The sequence below is a fragment of the Rhinopithecus roxellana genome, chromosome 14, assembly GCF_007565055.1.
Source record: "Rhinopithecus roxellana isolate Shanxi Qingling chromosome 14, ASM756505v1, whole genome shotgun sequence".
Lineage (NCBI taxonomy): Eukaryota > Metazoa > Chordata > Mammalia > Primates > Cercopithecidae > Rhinopithecus > Rhinopithecus roxellana.
In genome coordinates this window covers 42,797,552-42,818,243 of record NC_044562.1, presented here as the reverse complement: position 1 = coordinate 42,818,243, position 20,692 = coordinate 42,797,552, and the positions used below count along the sequence as shown (strand labels likewise).

At 40.9% G+C, this 20,692-nt stretch overlaps 1 protein-coding gene across 5 annotated transcripts in view; it reads left to right on the top strand.

Moving 5' to 3' along the window:
• Window positions 1–20,692, top strand: part of MYO1B (myosin IB) — a 185,279-nt gene that overhangs the window by 53,593 nt on the left and 110,994 nt on the right. For all 5 annotated transcript variants that reach the window (XM_010379774.2, XM_010379768.2, XM_010379771.2 and 2 more), the window contains exon 3: window positions 55–170. In XM_010379774.2, the coding sequence (XP_010378076.1) occupies window positions 55–170 (116 nt within the window). The remainder of the gene's footprint in view (window positions 1–54; window positions 171–20,692) is intronic.

The following is a 20,692-nucleotide window of genomic DNA, read 5'->3' as shown; positions in this document are numbered from 1 at the left end:
TAAAATACATTTTGTGTACTAACTAATGAGCATGTTTTATTCTTTCTTTTGCAGACATACATTGGAAGTGTGGTTATATCTGTTAACCCATACCGGTCTTTGCCCATTTATTCACCAGAGAAAGTGGAAGAATACAGGAACAGAAATTTTTATGAACTGAGCCCTCACATGTAAGTACTGTACTAAAGCATTAAGTGTCTCTTTTACTCCAGAGATGTGTTGTTGACAGATGTGTGCAGCTGTCTCTTTTGAGTTTCAGAAAATGTTTTTGTCAGTTTTTTTTTTAAAGTTCGATAAAAGTATGAAGACTTTAATTGTTATTCTTTGTTTTAAATGTAAGAAAGGCAGAATACTTCATTTGACGTCAGACACTTCTGAAATATTGGGATTCGGGATGTAAAATATTTTCTGTTCAAAATTCTGTGCAAGTAGCAGCTGCTGCTAATTATTTTTGCAAATAAAACAGGAATGTGCATTGTTTATTATTATAAAGAGCCTAAGCAGCGTTTTCATAGTCTTGTTGGGCCAAGAAAACTCCCAAGTGTTAGGTTGTGTGATGGTGTTTGGGTAAAAGGACCAAACAATACCTTCAGTTTATAATTTTTGTGGACATTGTTCACCAGATGCGTGGGATAGGCCAGTGATTTCACTTACTCTGGAAAGTCACTTGTTGGATTTTTCTGAAGAAGGTCACTTGTTAGTGTAAATAATTCCTTCACAGTACCTGTAGATTGTTGGTCTGCTCCTTCAGAGTTCTTCGTGGGCGTGCTTAAGAGATGCCGAAATGATTCAGCCACTTCTTACCACTAGAATTTTGTTTTCTAGTCTGAATGACTGAAACATAACACTGGAAAAGTTTTCCTAGATTTGGTAGATCAGGGGTAGAACCGGGTTATTCAACCCTAGAACAAACTTTTATTCCTCCAAATAAAAATATCTGAAAAAGAAAGTTGGAGGGAGAATGCCCAGAAGTTATCACAAACAAGACCTTAAAGTTTTTATTTCTCAAGTTATGTTACATTTACTGATTCAAGACTAGTATGTTCACTATTTACATTCTCATGCCCACTACTGAGTTTAAAGAAAAGGAAAGAGAAATATGCTGAGTTGGGCCAAGTCAGTGTAATGAGTTGAGAACCTCAGACTTCTCCGCTTGTTGCTTAGGCAGAAACATTTCCCGCCTCCTCTCTTGTGGGCATGCAAGCATTTTACCAGAATTCATGTACTTATGATTGTCAGTTGCTACAAGTGGCCCATGGTGTCTTGCAGATGGGAGTTGGTTGATACAGCATAACACCTTTTATGCAATAAACTGTTGAATGCAGATTTAGAATATTTGTGAACTGCTGCTGAACGTGGGCTGGGACTAATGTATGCAGAAGTGCCTTGGAGGGTGTCAAACATTCTACAAAGCTATGTTGTTTATTATTACCACCATTGCTATTACTTTTTCACAGTAGCGTCGTCCTCTTTCTCTCAAAACAGTTGATACGCTGAAAACAACCCCAAATTGTCATGAAATGCACATCAATACATGTGCATGTAGATATTGATGAGGAAATGTTCAGAAAATGTCTTGGCCGTGGAAAAGATTAATTGGTCATTGGCATATTGGTAGTGGGGCATTTGAAAATGGTTAAGCTGCCAACTTGGGTCGCTTCTAGAGTTGAGACATTTTCAGTCTTTTTACCGAAAGCAGTAGTACTCAAAATGGGGCAGTTTTATCCCCCAGGGGACAGTTGACAATGTCTGGAGACATTTTCAGTTGTGAAACCAGGGGTGGGAGGGTGCTTGCTGCTAGTGGGTCAGGGATGCTGCTAAGCATCTTTCAAAGCATATGCAGCCCTTCACAGTAAAGCATTATCTGTTAACCGTGTCCACAGTGCCAAGGTTGAGAAACCCTGAATTGAAGTGAAAGAACTTGCAGAAAGTCTTCATTATGTCCTAGCAGAAAGGATTTTCTCTGTATGATTAAAGATTGGCTTTATTAATTTTGATAGAACATAAAATCTAGTAATTAAGGAACATATATATACCAGTATCCAGTTGCTTATTTTAGTTTCTCTTGATAATGCAGCGTGCAGTGATATATTTGGACTGTTTGGAACTAAAGATTATTTATTATTTAAATGCATGAAAATGGTTATTAGTGAATAAATCTGCTGGTATATTTTACCAGTCAAGCAAATTCTGATCATTTAGTTTTCTTCTCGAAGTAGATATTGCAAGTGATCTTATTTCATTTTGCCTTAAGACAAATAATATCTGAAATTTGTTTTATAAAGTCATCCTGATAGTTAAACTCCTGTGATGAAATACTTTATTTGATACCTGAATATTTTAAATTCTAGTCCTTGAAGCCCCACTTCTCAAAGTATGGTGCTTGGACCAATTGTATCAAAATCCCCACAGGGGCTTTTGAAAAAATTTGGATTCCTAGGTCTTACTTCTCATGGGCCAGGAATCTACATTTTTCATAAGCCTTCTGGGTGATTCTTAGGCGTATGTAAGTCTGAGAACGTGTTGCTTTAGATCTATATTTGAGATGTTTTTCTTTCCTTAGCTACTTACTGCAATTTATGATCTTTAACAATAATACTACTAATAAAAATATTTATGGCTAATATTTATTAAGTACTTACTATGTGCAGGTACTGCTCTAAATACTTTATATATTTTATAACTCATTTCTTTCTCAAAATAATCTTGTGAGGTAGGCACTATTACAAAGGGGGAAATTGTCACAGAAAGATCAGGTAACTTCTCCAAAGCCACACAGCTGGTGGGAGTGGAGCTGGGGTATTAACATCGGTGCCCCTCTTAGCTGGAAATGGGCTTGCCATTTTCATGACAGGGCCTGTTCCTGTGCACTTCCACCCTGCTACCCTTGGTTCACCCGTGTTCCTGCACCACAGATCCTCCAGGATAATCTTGACTGTGCCTCAGTTTACCTCCAGCAATTGTCCACATGCTCTTTGCATTTTCAGCTTAAATCTCCACTCTGGGAATGTCTAGATATATAATGTTTGGGTAGATAGAGAATGTTTAGAAATCTATTCTAGATCATAGAAGTTCATGGTCCAGAATATACATTTTTATCCCAGCACCTGGAAGATTCCTATAGGAGGCAGCATGGCACTGCTACTCTAATTCACACCCCTCAACCCCAAGGAAAAGAACCACCACTGGCACTAAAATAAAATACACTCTTAATGTGCTTAGGATAAAGAAAAAGACTTTTTACCATGGCCTGTAAAGCACTATGTGGTGAGCAAGGTACAGTTTTACTAAAGCATTTGAAGTTGCCAGATCCCTCTCATTCCCTCCCATCTTGCTTGTTCTCTCAGTCCTCACCACGTTCCCTCCTATGAGAGCATCCTTGCATAGAATTCTGTGCCTCTTCCTGGAATGCTTTTCGCTCCTTCTCCAAAGCAACTCGTGTTCTTCCTTCAAACCTCAAATTGCAGAAGGCCTCTTCAGGGAGGATCCTTCCTCACTTGCTCCCTGCTGAGGCTAGATCTGTTGCTTTTGCCACATTTATTATTTCATGTTTGTTTAAGGGATGATTTGTATAAGAATTTAATAAGAGTTCAGTAAAAACATATTGAACAGGACTTGGGTTCAAGTCCCAGGTCTTCCATTTACAAGCTATATAATCTTGAGCAAATTACTTGAAAAAACTTAAACTCAGAGAAATAAGTAATTAGCTTATTCAGTGGGAAAAGAATTATTAATTAACTTCTGGGATTTTTGTGAGGGCCAAATATGTAGTTGATATTTAGATAATATAATGATCTAATATGTATAAAGTGCTTAGCGTGGAATCTGCATAATTCTGTGGGAAAGCAGGGCTGCTTCTATTAACAATGAGAATTATAGCAATTGTTGTAATAATAACGTATGTGGGACACATTTCCAACATTCTCACGTGCTCTGTCTCACCACTTCCTGCATGGTGGGACATTTTCCACTTCCTTTAATGTATTTTCCTGCATTTTTCTTTGCAAATGTTCATCTTTGACAGTATTTTAAAACAGAGTCAATACTCACTTGGTTCCCTACTAAAACAGCCTGGCATTCTCAAACAGGATGTTTGTGATGTAAGAGGGTAAGATGGCCTTAGCTTTCGATGCATTCTAACTGTAAATATTTCATGAATTTAGTTCCAGTTTGAATAGAAAACAACTTAAGCAGGCTGCTCAGACTACATACTTTGAAAACATTGCCAATTAACTTACCCAATGTTACATTTGAAATTTACTTGTTAATTTTTTTTTTTTTTTTTTTTTTTTTTTTTTTGAGTCAGAGTCTCGCTTTGTTGCACAGGCTGGAGTGCAATGGCGTGATGTTGGCTTACTGCAACCTCTGCCTCCCAGGTTCAAGCAGTTCTCCTGCCTCAGCCTCTTGAGTGGCTGGGACTACAGGCATGCGCCACCACGCCCGGCTAATTTATGTTTTTAGTAGAGACAGGGTTTCAGGGTTTTGCCATATTGACCAGGCTGGTCTCAAACTCCTGACCTTGTGATCTGACCGCCTCGGTCTCCTAATGTGCTGGGATTACAGGATGAGCCACTGTGCCCAGCCTTTTTTTTTTTTTTTTTTTTTTTTTGAGACAGAGTCTTGCTCTGTGGCTGGAGTGCAGTGGCACGATATCAGCTCACTGCAAGCTCCGCCTCCCAGGTTCACACCATTCTCCTGCCTCAGCCTCCCGAGTAGCTGGGACTACAGGCACCCGCCACCACACCCGGCTAGTTTTTTGTATTTTTTTAGTAGAGACGGGGTTTCACCGTGTTAGCCAGGATGGTCTCCATCTCCTGACCTCGTGATCTGCCTGCCTTGGCCTCCCAAAGTGCTGGGATTACAGGCATGAGCCACTGTGCCCAGCCTTTTTTTTTTTTTTTTTTTTTTTTTTTTAAAGAGATGAGGTCTTGCTATGTTGTCCAGGCTGGTTTCAACTTCTGGGCTCAAGAGATCCTCCTGCCTCCTGAGTAGGTGTGACCATAGGCACATGCCACTGCACCTGGCTTACATTTGGAATTTAATTTGAGCTGTGTTCACTGTTAGTCTGCAAAAGCACCCGGATAATTTTGTAACTCATATTTTTGAAGGTGTCTACAATTTATCTTTCTTTAAATTTTAGATAATTAAAAAATAATTCCATTTTGTGTAAATATATGACTTTCAGATCATAGAAATGTATAGATTGGTTTCTTACCTATTTTCCTTTCAAAAATAGCTTTCTGTTATATTTGTGGGTCTGTTAGTCCCCCAAACATGTAACTTCTCAGCTGGACGACTCCTCTGCAGCTCCTTTCCTTCTCTGAACTCCTGTCCCCATTAGGTGGTAAGCCACGTCTTTGAGCAGGATATTGTTGGGTGGCATCCCCAAGGAAATGTGGCCATGCTGCGTGGCAGAGTCTGTACCACCATTTGCTTTTCTAGTTAGGTAAGTGATGTCTTTCCAGTATGATTTTTAACTTCTTTGAAAATAAGGAATGTAAAAAATGTATTCCAGGAAGGACTTAGTACATTTCAGAAAACTCAGTAACTGGATTCATTGAAAACTGCCTCAGATTCCCAAACGGCATTGATAAGGAAAGACTGAGAAGGGAGAGACAAGGGAAATAATCAAACCACAGGTTGAGCATCCCTAATCTGAAAATCTGAAATCTTAAATGATCCAAAATCAGAAACTTTTTGATCATGACATGACATCACAAGTGGAAAACACCACTCCTGACCTCCAAATGCAGTAAAAATGCAGTCACGCAACATAGAATTGATTCTGTGTCCCTAAGAGAAAGATAAAATTTCCTCCAGGCTATGTGTATAACATGCATATTAAATATAAATGAATTTCCTGTTTAGACGTGGATCCTATGCCCAAGATAATTTTGTATCTGCAGATATTTCAAAATCTGGAAAAATTTGAAATCTAAAACACTTCTAGTCCCAAACATCTTGGTTAAGGGATACTCAGTCGATACTTAATCTCCTTCCACTTAGTTGGAATAGCACTGTGACAGTGCACCTTCAGATGTTTTAGTTACCAAATCCACTGGCCTTTTTTATTGGGTGATTGCCTTTTAACCTTGCAGCAGTTGATTCAGTTTATCACCAACAGATGGATCTTCTAAAATCAGATCATGTTACTTACCTTCCTAGAAATCTGCATGGGCTCCCTCTTACTCCCAGTTCCTTTGATGTAGTGTTGAAGGTCCTTTACAGTCCAGCTTTAGCTCTCCTCCCTGCTCTTCTCCAAACCCCACTACTCTCCTTTGTGTAATCTCCTCTTGAGTCAGAGCCATTCGTGTCTTTTCCTTTCTACGTCTCCTACCCTGTACCTTGTCTCCTGTTAAAATCCTGCCAGTCTCCTATGGTCTGTCTGAAAGATTTGGTCAACCCCAGCATAATCCACCAGGACTTGCACTGGCTCTGAGTTATCAGACCACTCATGTGCTCTTACACAGCACCTCTTCTTACTATGGTTGATTAGGTTTTGGTGTCACCCTCCTGAATGAGATAGAAGCTTCTGTAGGTTAGAAACTTTATCCCGCACATCTCTGTGGTGGTCTCCAGTGCTTTTCTCTTAAGAGCTCAACAACTGTAAAACAAAAGGGGTTTTAAGTGATTTTTCGTTACATTTTACCTGTGTTATGGCTGAGAGTTCAATGAAATCAAAATGTACTTGATAGGATACTTATAGAGTTTATTCAGAATTTCATGCAGTATAATGACAATTTTTTTTTCATTTCTTAAAAAAGAAGCAAAAATATTTTTGTGATGCTCTTCAACTCTTAAGTATTTTTTCAGCTTCGATTTGTTCATGTTGTCTGTCTATTGGAAGGAACTTGCCACCAGAAGAAGAGTGTATTGTGGCACCTGGCAACAAGCCCTCTGGTGGTCATAGCCCAGGAGTGAGCTGAAATGTGTCCTTCTTAAGTTAGGATATAATGTGGTGGCCATATTACCTTAGGCATTGCAATCACAATGTGAAGTGGTCCTTCCATGTTATTAAATGAAAGACTCAGCAACAAATGTTAAAACTTAGAAAAGTGGCTTACAGCTTTGAATAATTTCTGGTTACCCTCACTTAAAAATGGGTAAGTAATTAGTGGGAGCACCTGGTATGGTGCTAATGTTAGTTGTCCAGACGTGAGCCCTCTGTCTGTGGACTCTTTGACTCCTACTTTTGGGCCAGACTGATTTTTCCGGACCACATGCCATTGCCCGTGTATGATGTTGCTATAATGCTTGTGTGTTTTGAGTCCTTATGGATCCTGTTGCCATTTTACTCCATTCAAGGTGAACCAGAATAATGTTATAAAGAACATTTCTGACTATATCTCAAAATGTGCCAGTGCTGTGGTTGAGTATACAGAGCTTAGGTTAAGATTCCAGGGCAGAAGGCTCACACATTATTGCTTTTATGTATATTTTTCTCTGCAACAGAGTTGAAATTCTGTGAATTAAAGCTGTGTTTATTTTGAGAGCTCTTATTGCAACTAGATTCTGAATTCTCCTATAGAGATTGCTTGTGCAACTGGATGTGAAAACACTTTCTCAAGGGTGTGCGTGTGTGTGTTGATGTGATGTTGCTGAGGCTGCTCTGTTATTTCTTTCATTTTACTTTTGGAATAGTTGAGCCTTTAAATTGATCCAGTACATCTCCAAAAATAAGTTGCAGAAAAGGGTTTTATGCTTTCTCATCTAGCATTCTTTTTATTTATTGCTGTAGTGGAGATATTCATTTACTGAGCAAATATTTATTGAGAGCTTACCATGTGCCAGGTAGTCTTTCAGGCACTGGGATACAGCAGTGAACAAAACAGATAAAATTCCTGTCTTCATGAGAGAGGCTAAACTCCAGCTTAAGTATTTAGAAGTCAAGATTGTTCACACCATTGGTTAGAAGGGAAAAAGGGAAGAGCAGAGGAAGGGAAGCCTTCATGAAAAAGAAAATTGAATCTTAAAGGATATTCTTATAAAACCCCCTTTGAGCCATATCTAAGGCAGTTTAAGTCAGTAGATGATGGGTTGTGGTCTGCAGGGCTTTGTATCTCTCCAGGCCTCAGATCTATGCAAGTAGCTTGTACAGAAAGGGATCAGAGCTTTGTTTGCTCTCCAGTTTAGATGCCTTAAGTAAACATCTCATGTGTAATGACACCATCTTGAAAATAGCTAAAATTACCCTTTTCCTTTTATGCATGACTGTCATGGGTCAAAATAAGCAGAAGGCAGACACTGTGTTTGCCGTCAGTCTTGGGGGATATTTGTTTGATTCCGGACAACAAAGATTAGAAAACTTCTTGACTTAGGCGAGTTTCATATCAGCAGTGCAATGTCCATGTGGTGGTCAAGCTCCGCTGTTGACTTGAAACTTCCTGAGGCTGCGTCTGCAGTGGGAAACATCTCTGGGCCTTGCACCTAATCAGCTTCTGTAAATGCTCCATGAACTTGCTGCCTTTGACTCGCAAAGTTTTCTTCCCAGTATATTGTTTTTTGGGACTATTTTCAAAACAATTTCTTTCAGCCGGGCGTGGTGGCTCACGCCTGTAATCCCAGCACTTAGGGAGGCCGAGGTGGGTGGATCACCTGAGGTCGGGAGTTTGAGACCAGCCTGACTAACATGGAGAAACCCTGTCTAATAAAAATACAAAATTATCTGGGCGTGGTGGCGCATGCCTGTAATCCCAGCTACTTGGGAGGCTAAGGCAGGAGAATTGCTTGAACCTGGGAGGCAGAGGTTGCAGTGATCCGAGATTGCGCCATTGCACTCCAGCCTGGGCGACAAAAGCAAAACTCTATCTCAAAAAAAAAAAAAAAAAAGTTTCTTTCAGGATATATACTCTTAGCAGAAAGAGCAGCTAATTTTTCTTCCAGATCATGAAGCTTTTAAAACTCAAGTAGGAAGGTTGGTTTGATGCCAGCCTAATGTTTTTATCATGAAAACTGTTTATGATGTAAGAATATGTTTATTAATTGAAACGTGTTTCTGGTACATCTGGGCAGTTTCAGAATCCTAATTTCTAGACCCCCAATTAGAGTTTATATCCCTTCTCACCAAATGCACACCTCAGACTTGAAAGAGTTTATTGTAAAAATGCTGTTTGTGAAGCCAAGCGTGTGTTCACACCGGCATACATGATCATTTCAATGATATAATCTTAAAGGGAAAAGTTTGGTTCTCAGCAAAACAGCTGCTTCCTGCCAAAATGTGGCTGGCCTTTGACAGACTCTGCAAAGTTCTGCAATGTGCTGGAAAAGTTCCATTTCATCTGGAGAAGCAGCACCGAGGCCTCGGCCCTGAGAAGGATTAGTATAATTACTTCATCCCTGACAGAGAGAGCTACAGTTGGAACCCACCTGGAAACCCCTGTCGAGGGAGGTGGGAGGGGTGCTGGCCCCACCCTTTGTTCTTGAAATTGGAATCTTTCCCACAGTCTGTTGCTGGGACTGGTGTGGCTAGGTAGGTAGGACTAAAGGAGCCGTGTGGGGGTTCGTCTGAACAGGGACTGACAAAAGCTGGTCCCCATCCAGCCAGCCCAGGGAAGTTAGCAAAGCCAGGGATAATGAAAGAGTTCAGCAGAGCAAATATGAGGCCCCACTCGTGAGACTGCAGAACTGAGGGTGAGGATGAGGCCACCACAGGGGCAGAAACTCACATAGAGGGGAACAGGCCCAGGTGTACCAGCCCTGCGTTCCCGTTCCAGCCTGTCCCAGGGATCCCAGATTCCCAAGTGCAAGTGATTGTTCATTCATCTGATAAACATGATTAAGCATCCACAATATGTTGAGGTGCTGGGAATACAAAGATGAATTTGCCTTTAAGGATTCATAGTCTGGTATGGGAGACAGACTGATAAATAAATACTAAAGGGAGAAAGCGGCCATAAAAAAAGGTGGGGCATGTCCTGGTTTGCCCTGGACAGCCCCGGTGATTCCTGTTGTAGCAGCATAATTATTGATAGTGCTCTTGGAATTAACAGAAGAGTCTGAGAATGAGCAGTAAGTGGTGTGGTCCCCTGGGAAATGGGGTACAGCCCTGCCTGAGGAGCTGGGAGATGGGATGGAGGACCCTTGGGTGATAAGTTTGCTGCATGGATAAAGAATAGGACTCTAGGCTCAGGAGAGAATTTTCTAGTCAGAGGGAACAGTGTTGACTCAGTCATTCATCGTATGTTATTTGAGTGCCTACTGTGAGCCATGTGCTAGTGCACATACTGGGGACACAATGGACAAAAATCTCGGCTTTTTTGTGCTTACATTCTAGCACAGAGAGAGACAAAACACAAGAGAAGTTAATAAAACAAATGGCATTTTAGATGGTGACAAGTGCTGTGGAGAAACTTAACACAGGGAAGGGGCATTAGGGCTGTGGGGGAGTCGCGGGTGGTTTACTGTTTTAGATAGGGTCGCCAGGGAGTGCTTTATTGAGATGTTGTATTTCAGTATCATCCTCTAGGGGTAAGAGGTAGAGACATGTGATGTGTTGGGAGAAGAATGTTCTAGGCAGAGGCAACAGCAGACACCAAGGTCTGAAGGGGAGACAGACAGAGCTAGAACAGCGTGGCACGTCAGTGATCTAAGTTTGTGTGGTTTCCTAAGGTTGGAACCTAGGTTGCAAGCTGAGGATGGGCAGATGAGGTGGAGGAGGAAGAGTAGACTCAGGTCACAAAGAATGTTTGTGCTGGCCGGGCGCGGTGGCTCAAGCCTGTAATCCCAGCACTTTGGGAGGCCGAGACGGGTGGATCACGAGGTCAGGAGATCGAGACTATCCTGGCTAACACGATGAAACCCCGTCTCTACTAAAAAATACAAAAAACTAGCCGGGCGTGGTGGTGGGCGCCTGTAGTCCCAGCTACTCGGGAGGCTGAGGCAGGAGAATGGCGTGAACCCGGGAGGCGGAGCTTGCAGTGAGCTGAAGTGAGCTGAGATCCGGCCACTGCACTCCAGCCCGGGCGGCAGAGCGAGACTCTATCTCAAAAAAAGAAAAAAAAAAAAAAAAAGAATGTTTGTGCTAAGAATTTTTAAGCAGGTAGGAGGAGAGAGAATATGAGCATTGGGGTTTGAACTGCTGTGGGTGTACAGGGAAAGAGAAACTCAATGAGAGATTTAGGTTTAGGGACCTGGTAGGCTTTTGCAGTAAGGGACAAGGACAGAAGGCTCATCTGGGGATGGGAGGGACACTTTAGAGGCAAATCCATGGGATGCAGTAGCTGACCAGAAAAAGCGGAGAGGGAGAAAGGGGGATCAGAGCCCAGTCACAATTCCTGGCTGGGATGGAGACGTTCAGAGTCCCAAGCAACCCCTGGAATTTCAGTAGCCTGGAGATAGTCTTGTGAAGCAGCAGTTGGTACCTAGAAGAGCATGGCTCCAGGTAATTGACAGCAGATAATTGTATGTTTCTAGTATCATTTCTGATACCAGGTGTGTGACATTTTCCCCCCAACACCAACTAGTTACACTGACTGGGTGTCCAACAATTCAATTTGTTTACTGGAAAGAGGTCCCCCAAGAGAGGGTTCTTGGATCTTGTGCAAGAAATAATTTGAGGTGAATCTACAGAGTAAAGTGAAAGCAAGTTTATTAAGAAAGTAAAGGAATAAAGAATGGCTATTTCATCCCATGAACAGAGCAGCCCTGCGGGCTGCTGGTTGCCCATTTTTATGGTTATTTCTTGACTATATGCTAACAAGGTGTGGATTATTCATGCCTTTTCGGGAAAGGGGTAGGCAATTCCTGGAACTGAGGGTTCCTCCTGTTTTTTGTTTTTTGTTTTTTTTTAGACCACATAGGGTAACTTCCCAACATTGCCATGGCATTTGTAAACTGTCCCGGCGCTGCTGGTAGTGTCTTCTAGCATGCTAACGCATTATAATTAGTGTATAATGAGCAGTGAGGATGACCAGAGGGCAGTTTCCTCGCCATCTTGGTTTTAGTGGGTTTTAGCCAGGTTCTTTACCGCAACCTGTTTTATCAGCAAGGTCTTTGTAACCTGTATCTTGTGCTGACCTTCTGTCTCACCCTATGAATAAGAATGCCTAACCTTCTAGGAATGCAGCCTAGTAGATCTCAGCCTTATTTTATTGAGCCCTTATTCAACATGGAGTTGCTCTGGTTCGAACACCTCCGACATGTTCAGTTCTGACACTACACAGTTAGCACAGACCACACAGGTCAAAGGCTTGGTCCTACAAGAGTGCCCACTTCAGACACCAGCCACGGGTGGGGTACCCTGGCTACTCACACTTCTGCTCAGCCTACCCCATACATTTGTGGATTTCCATGATCCTCAGGTTCAAGAATTTGCTAGAACAACTCACAGAATTCAGGAAGATACTTTTTTAACGTTTACTGGTTTATTATAAAGGATACAACACAGGAACAGTCCAATGGAAGAGCTGCAGAGGGCACGGTGGGGGTGTGTATGCAGAGCCTCTGTGCACTCTGGGAATACCACCTTCCTAGCATGTCAGTCTATTCACCAGCCTAGATCCGCCCACTCCCCCAGAAAAAAAAGAATTGTGTTCAAGTTTTTATGACCCAGTCTCCAGCTCCCCTCCCCTCCCTGGAGGTGGGGAGGTGGGGTTGAAAGATCCTCCCCTCTAATCACAGGCTTGGTCTTTCTGGTAAACATCCCTATGCTGATGCTACTGAGGGGCCCCACCTGAGTCCCCTCATTTGCATAGCCTCAGGTATGGGCGAAAGGGACTTGTTGTGAATAATACAAGATACTCCTATCACCCAGGAAATTCCAAAGACTTTAGGAGCCCTGTGCCAGGAGCCTGACCGGATACATTTCTTTTTATACCACAGATGTGGACATGTGTATACATTGTTCTTAAGAAGCCATAGAAAGCTTGTCGTGAAATACTCGAATGCTGGCTTCCTGAAGCCAGGTTATTGTTGGAGTTTCTGTATAGAATTTTAGAAACCTGAATTAGTGGGCCATCTTTTTCCAAGACATGTCTAAGGGTAATAACAGTTCAACTCAATAAACATTTGAGTGTTGTGTGCCCAGGATCGCATCCGACCCCTCCAAGTCATTTCCCCTCTCTACTGCCTTATCTTTTTTCTTTCTTCTTCCATTCCCACCAACATAACATGCTGCAGTATTTCTCTTGATTCCACATCTCCTAGCTATCATACCATTTGTTTCCTTTATTACCAAACTGTTTGAAAAGTTGGGTATGCTTATTGTCTATAGTTCATCTCTTTTTCTTTTGTAAATCATTCTAATTGGGCTTCCATCTCCCACTCCACTAAAACTTCTTTTCAACATCATTTTTGACCTCCACGTTATCAAATCCAATGGTCAATTTTGAATCTTCCTCTTCCTACATCAGCAGCATTTGACAACATGACTGACTCCTTCCTGGAACCCTTTTAAAATGTGGCTTACTGGCCTCCACACTTTCCTGTCTTTCCCCCCGCCTTGGGCTGCTCCATATCCAGGCTCCGCATTCCTGTGGCAAGTCCAGGGGCTCCACTCTGGGATTTTTGCTTTTCTCCCCTGTAGTCATTATTTAGATGAGCCCACGTGGGCTTCAAATACCCTCTATGTGCTGACAATGCCTCCTGGATTTAGATCTCCAGCTGGATTTCTTGCCTGACCTGCAGGCAATCCAGCTATGTTCAGCTCTGCAACATCTCTTTGGATAAGGGGCATCTCAAACCTTAGCATGCTTCAAACCAGACTTAGGATTGCCCCACTCCCTCTTCTCTTTCTCACCTCGGTCAGTGGCAGCATCATCCTTTGGTTACTGGATGCAAAACTGTTTTTTTCCTTTTCTCCTACTGCACACTCAGTCCATCATCAGGTCTTATGCATCCCAGCCTGATCATCCTAACCACCTCCATGACCACTCGTGCACGCCCCAGGCCACCACCCTCCTTTGCTTGGATTATGGTGGTGACCTCCTCAATGCATCCCTGCTTTAACTTTCCTGTTGCCTCTGCCTCCATCCCCTCAACCGCCAACTGTCTTATCTCTATGAATGTTATGGCCACTTCCTAGAGTGATCTTTTTTAAAGATCTCCATCAGATTGTTTTTCTTTACTGCTCAAAAAACCTGCAGCGACTCCCTCGTGGCCTGCATGGCTCCACTTGATCTGGGCTGTGGCCACCTCCCTGACTGCATTTGTTACTTCTCACCCTCTCTCCCCAGCCACACTGTCCTCCTTGCTGCTTCTTGAACATGCCACTCTCAGCATCATTCTTGTGCCATAGAGGGGCTGACTTATTCTCTTACTGCAATCAGGAATAGCAATCCCTGAAATAGCAGTTCCTTCCCCAATCACCTATTATTCTCTTAGACTACTTTATTTTTCTTCAGAGCATTTGTACTTACTTGACATCTCACCATAGACTCATTTGTTGTTATTTATTGTCTTCTGCATTAGAATATCATCTCCATGAGCACTTGTGCTGTTTATTTTACCATCCCTGTATCCATAGTAATTAGAACAATACCTGGTGCAGAGCAGCCACTCCATACATGTTGGTGGAGTGAGTGAATGAATGAATAGATTGGCGGGGGGTGGGAGGGCTGCTGTTTGTTAGAAACTGTAGAAGATGTGGTTTTGTCTTTAAGGATCGTCCATTCTAGTTGTGGGTTGGGGGTAGCTACATAAGCCACATTTTAATGTAACAGTATACTTACAAGGAACAAGTTAGAAGTGCAGAAAAATTGGTGGGTTCAGAAATTGTGAAGGTGCCACTTGTGTTGAGTCTTGAAGGAGAAATTTTTTTTTTTTTTTAAGACAGAATCTTACTCTCTCGTCAAGGCTGGAGTGCAGTGGCGCAATCTTGGCTTGCTGTAGCCTCCACCTCCTGGGTTCAAGTGATTCTCGTGCCTCAGCCACCTGAGTAGCTGGGATTACAGGCGTGTGCCACCATGTCTGGCTAATTTTTGTATTTTTAGTAGAGGTGAGGTTTCACTGTGTTGACCAGGCTGGTTTCGAACTCTTGACATCAAGTGATCTGCCTGCCTCAGCCTCCCAAAGTGCTGGGATTACAGGCATGAGCCACTGTGCCCATCCTGAAGAAGGAATTCTTGAAGTAGGTGGCTTTTGTAGTTTATAGAAGATAAGGCAAAAAACAGTTTTGGCTATGGCATAATGACCCTGGATGTTAGGAAAGGGAAATGGTATTAGAGTTGAGAATGTAGAGCTATTTTTTAATTTTAATACAACATTCAAATACCAATCTGCTTGAATCATTGGGAAGTTTGAAGGATTATGAAGGTTATTCCAAAGTAATAGGAGGAGAGTTTGGGATAAGGAAATTACCTAAAATTACAAGCTATGTGTCTGGAAAAATTGCCATCTTACATTTCAGTCATCAACTGGAAAAAATTTTCAGACTTGTTAAATATGCCTAAATGTATACGTGTGTAAATGCGATGTTTTAATGAATGAGTGGTGAATGATTTAATGTTGAAATGATATAAGTGTAAACAGATGTTAATTCATTTGTTTTGCAACAGAATTTCTAGTTGCTATTGGTGTTGAGTCATAATGTTATTTAGGAAGGGGCAGCATTTGATATGAAGAACACTGAGTTTAACCTTAATTAACTCTTACAAAGCCCTTTGAAGCCATCCCCTTAGGATATTAGTGTTCATTGGATGCATAGGTGGTCAGCTTGAGATCCAAAAAGAATATCCTTCCTTGTATCCTCAGTCACCGTAGGAACTTCCTAAGCCTTATAGATGACTTAGCCTACTTTCACATACATTCAACAACAGAGGAATAAGTTAGAGTATATACATTTTCTACTAATCTTTTTCCATCAGTCCACATCAACAGCCAAAACTTAGGCTGTTTTAGCACCTGGAGGGAGAGATGATTTGGGTGGTTTGCACCACAGACCTCTACCTTGGGAAAACATATGCAGGCATAATCATAGGTTACCTGCGGAAGATCTTGGGTTACCGGCTTAAGACCGGAGGGTTTCATTTCTACTTTTATCCTCTATATTTTCATGAAGGGTCGCTAAGGGCCCTTGGATGTTTTTTTAGAAATTGCTGGTTTTTAAGCCATTGCTTTGCTTTCAAAAGGCATATTTTCACACTCATACACCCTACCTCACATTTGGCCATGGAGTGTTGCTCCTGATTCTATCTATATTTATAATTGGTTTGGCTGTTATTAATAGCAGAGGCTTGTGCATATTTTTATCAAGTGAATAGCATTATGGATTTAAAAAAGAGACATTCAAAGTGGCAGAATCTCATCTAAGGTCAGGGAAATGTATTAAAGAAAAGTGTTACTGAAGTATAAAGGTGTTAAAGGCATAAATTATAAAATGAACACATGTAGCTATTTAAGATTACATGATACAGTGAGTCATGGCTATCTGGTTACTCATTACCTGGAATGTGGGTATAGGGAAGGAGGAAGTGTGGAAACGTGTGCATGGGTGTTGGGCATTGTTCCTAGAACAAATAGAAAACGATATATAACACTTTGAACATTTGCGTCCTTTCTATAACTTAACATAACTTTTATTATACGAATATTATATCTATGATTTTTAATGTCATACTTTGTCTTACAGGCATAGTTTAGGTAGCATAGACACATTTTAAATTTTGAAAATCTTTGTCATTTTCTGTAGTTAGAGACTTTAACTTTCTTTGATGTTTACCTATGTATTGCATTGATCTTGAATAGGACTCTTAAAATTAAAACCAGCGCTAATTAAAAATTCCGGCTGTGAAAAGAGAGACATTGAGTTTGATAGATTTGTAGCTAGTGATCAGTTGTACATTTTTTTTTCACTTGGCCTCTGGTGGCCTACCGTTTGTGAAATCCCACTGTTTGCTTCATTTCTCCTCTTTCACAGGCACTCTGGTCTATATTCTGTTTTACTCACTCCACATATTGAAATCCTACTCATCTTTTGCGGTATATGGGAAACCACCTCTTTTTTGAAGCCTCTTCTCTAAAGGCCACTCGGTGGTCCTAAAACATGTAGTCCATATTATGCATTCTGTCACAACCATGACCTTTTATATATGATTTTTATTAATCATATGACTTTTATTTATCTTATATATCTCATTGATTGTCTCCTATTTGAGTATTGGACTTCTACAGTAGTGGGCATTTTTGGAAGAGGGACTACACATTATACTTTGTTGCTTCAAGATCGTTGGCCTTAAAATCTGTCTGTGTTTGGTTATCTACAGTTAACTTGTCAGGCAACACCATCTTAATGTATTGTGTGTATTATAAAACACACACAAGACTGGGAATTTTTAAAAAGTGATGAATACAGAAGTATAAATAGAAGTTCTGATGTTTATATTTGTACTCCAGTGGCTCATCTTAGGCATGCTCTGGGATGCCCACACCTCACTTCAGAGGCCTGGCATTAGGTACATAGTAGGTATTCAACAAATAGTTATTTTTAGCCTTCAGGTATTCTGTACTGCTTACTAACAAAATTCCCACCTGTTGGAAATGAAACTTGAGTTTATAGTCTAAGCATGTTTGAGACCTTGTAAGGGGGTATGAGGAATGATTAGTCAGAATAAGGTAGGTTATTTTAGGGCGGCAGGCCTTCCTAGCTCAAGGCGTAACACAACAAAGGTTTGTTTCTCATGAAACACAGTTTGATGGAGCTCAGTTGGGTTTTCTCAGAGGCTCTACTAAAAATGGTTGCTCAGATATCCAAGCTGCTTCTATATTGTAGTTACAATATCTGGAACACATGGCTTTTTTTTTTTTTTTTTCTTTTTTTGAGACAGAGTTTCACTCTTGTTGCCCAGGCTGGAGCACAGTGGCACGAGTGGCACGACCTCGGCTCACTGCAACGTCTGCCTCCCAGGTTCCAGGAATTCTGCCTCAGCCTCCCAAGTAGCTGGGATTACAGGTGCCTGCCACCATGCCTGGCTAATTTTTTGTATTTTTTTGTTTGTTTGTTTTTGAGATGGAGTCTCGCACTGTTGCCCAGGCTGGAGTGCAGTGGTGTGATCTCAGCTCACTGCAAGCCCCACCTCCTGGGTTCACACCATTCTCCTGCCTCAGCCTCCCGAGTAGGTGGGACTATAGGTACCTGCCACCACGCCCAGCTAATTTTTTGTATTTTTAGTAGAGACGGGGTTTTACCATGGATAGTCAGGATGGTCTTGATCTCCTGACCTTGTGATCCACCCGCCTCGGCCTCCAAAGTGCTGGGATTATAGGCGTGAGCCACTGCGCCTGGCAATGTTTTGTATTTTTAGTAGAGACGGGGTTTCACCATTTTGGTCGGGCTGGTCTTGAACTCCTGACCTCAGGTGATCTACCCACCTCAGCCTCCCAAAGTGCTGAGATTACAGGTGTGATCCACTGTGCCCGGCCCACACGGCTTTTAAGATTGCTGTGGAAGGTGAAGAGAGAGCATGATAAGGTCTTCTTCAGTGACCAGTGCATAGTCACATGGGCCCAGCCTAACTGCAAAGGAAACTGGGAGATACATTCTGCCCTTGTGCCCAGGAAGGGAAAATGTAATGGGATTTAGTTAATATATCACATGGTCTCCTGTCTGCTAGGATTATTTCGGTAAGGTTGTTGCTGTTTGATAATTTAACTTGTGGATATCATGTAAAGCAAGCTTCTATGTGAATTTAAACTTGAGTTCAGTAGTATAATTTAGAATGAAAGCCCTCTTAAAATATTTTCAGTTTTTTAAAAAATAATAATTGTAATCATGGTGAATTTCCACATTTCCAGTTTAATTTTATTTGAATGCATTTCTACAGAAGTAAAACTGTTCATCCATTTTTCATGTTTCTGTTGTTACTTTTTTTCTTTCACACTATTGTTTAGCAGACTTTAGTAGCTTTTTGGTTTATTATGAACAAAGACTTTTTTAGTAGTGTTACATTTGGTTGCTATTGCTTACAGAAATAGTTGATACCATGTGATTATTGGTGATTATTTGAAGATGTTTTAGTGCTGTGGTAATTTATTGGCGTAGATCCATCTTTGTTCCAATTCTCATATTACTGTTTTCTTGGAACCAATATGTCTATTGGAATTATTAGAAAATTAGATGTTGGTCTCTTCTATATTCATTCACATATTCATCCATTGGGAATTTTGGTAAAATGGTTCTAACCAGCTTTGAAACTTAAGCCAATGCAATGTTAATGTTTTTGGATTCAACTCTTCCCAGATGGGTGATGAATAAATAAAAGTCAGTTTCCTTTATGTTCAAGAACTTAAAGTTGTGTTTAAGGACAACTTTAATTAAGTTCTTTTTCCACATATGGCTATAGTCAAAGAAGGTGAAGAAATATGAAAATTTTAGAAAAGATTACAGAAGAATATTTTTGTTAAGAAAGGAGAATAATGGGTTTTTGCAGGTGTGATGGGGAAGTTTCAGGTTATTGGATAAAGCATTAAGAGTTCTATTTCCATAATATGAGTCAGGGCAATAGGCTTTCAAAATTTCTCTTGTCTCAGTGGTGCTATATTTTTAAATTGTAGATTTTTTATTCTGCTAAACCTGTGTGTGTCTGTTTGCATACTGAAGATTTTTCTAGATTTGGTAAGAGTTGCAAATGTTACAGGTGTAAGTGAATAAACAGAAATTATCTGGGAAAATGTATAGCTCTTCTTATAAGGGGGGTTTATATATTGTGAGGCAGATTCATCCATGCCCCCACCCCTTATCCTCCCACTGTCCATCTATCCATCCATCCATCCATCCATCCATCCATTCATCTTCCCCTGCTCCCTCAAAGCAAAACTCTTCTTGTATGCATATATTTTAGTCATACCAATTGCCTTTTTTAGATTTTATAGTTTAGATACATATGAAGAAGATCAGTGTGAACTAATTATTATATTCCCCACTTTCAAAATTATCTTCCCTACTATTCAAAATAGTAGGCTGCATAGTAAGCTGACCAAAGGCAGTTTAGTATTTTATAGTCAATGTAATAAAATAAATAACTTTCTAAAACTCAGAGCAAAGGAAACATAGACAATAAATGAGACCCCAGTGAAAGTTAATACTATGACATCTTCTAAGCTTACTGAACTTGAACTTTTCATTTCCTGGTAGTCACGGCAAAAAAGGGAAATGTGATCAGTCACATTATTTTTGCATATAAGATCAAAGTGCATTTGCTCAAAAGAAGCAAAGTTTTCCTTGCCATAGGAGACATCAAAGAGATGTCTCCTATGAGACTATGTGAAGGGTGTCATCATTAGTAATGCATTTTAGATAGCTGCTTCTCATGTCACTAAGTGGAAGCAGCGGACATAACACCAAAGTACAGTTTAGGAGAAGCAAATCTATAAGAGGTTTAAGTAAGTGGCTGTCATCCTTGGCTGTTTGTTAGAACCAGTGCAGAATTCCCTTAGAATGTATAGGGTTGTGGAGGGGGAACAAGGTTTCGGCTCCCTAGGTGCATACTATACATCCGGGGATGGGAACCATGGGTACAAGTGCTGAGCTTATTGATAGTTTGATTCAGTTAAAGAGTACAAGGAACAGATAGATTGCAGTGTTTCCTTCAGGTGCCTCGTAGTTCTGTGACAGTTTTTTGTGTTATTTATTTCTTTTCTGTTTTCTCGTAAATGGGCTTTGAATTAAAGGTGGTCTTCAGATAATTGGAGGTTTTATTCTCTGGTAAGGGCCTAGAGTACACAATTTCCACTGCCAATAAAAGATCCTTAATTTTAAAAT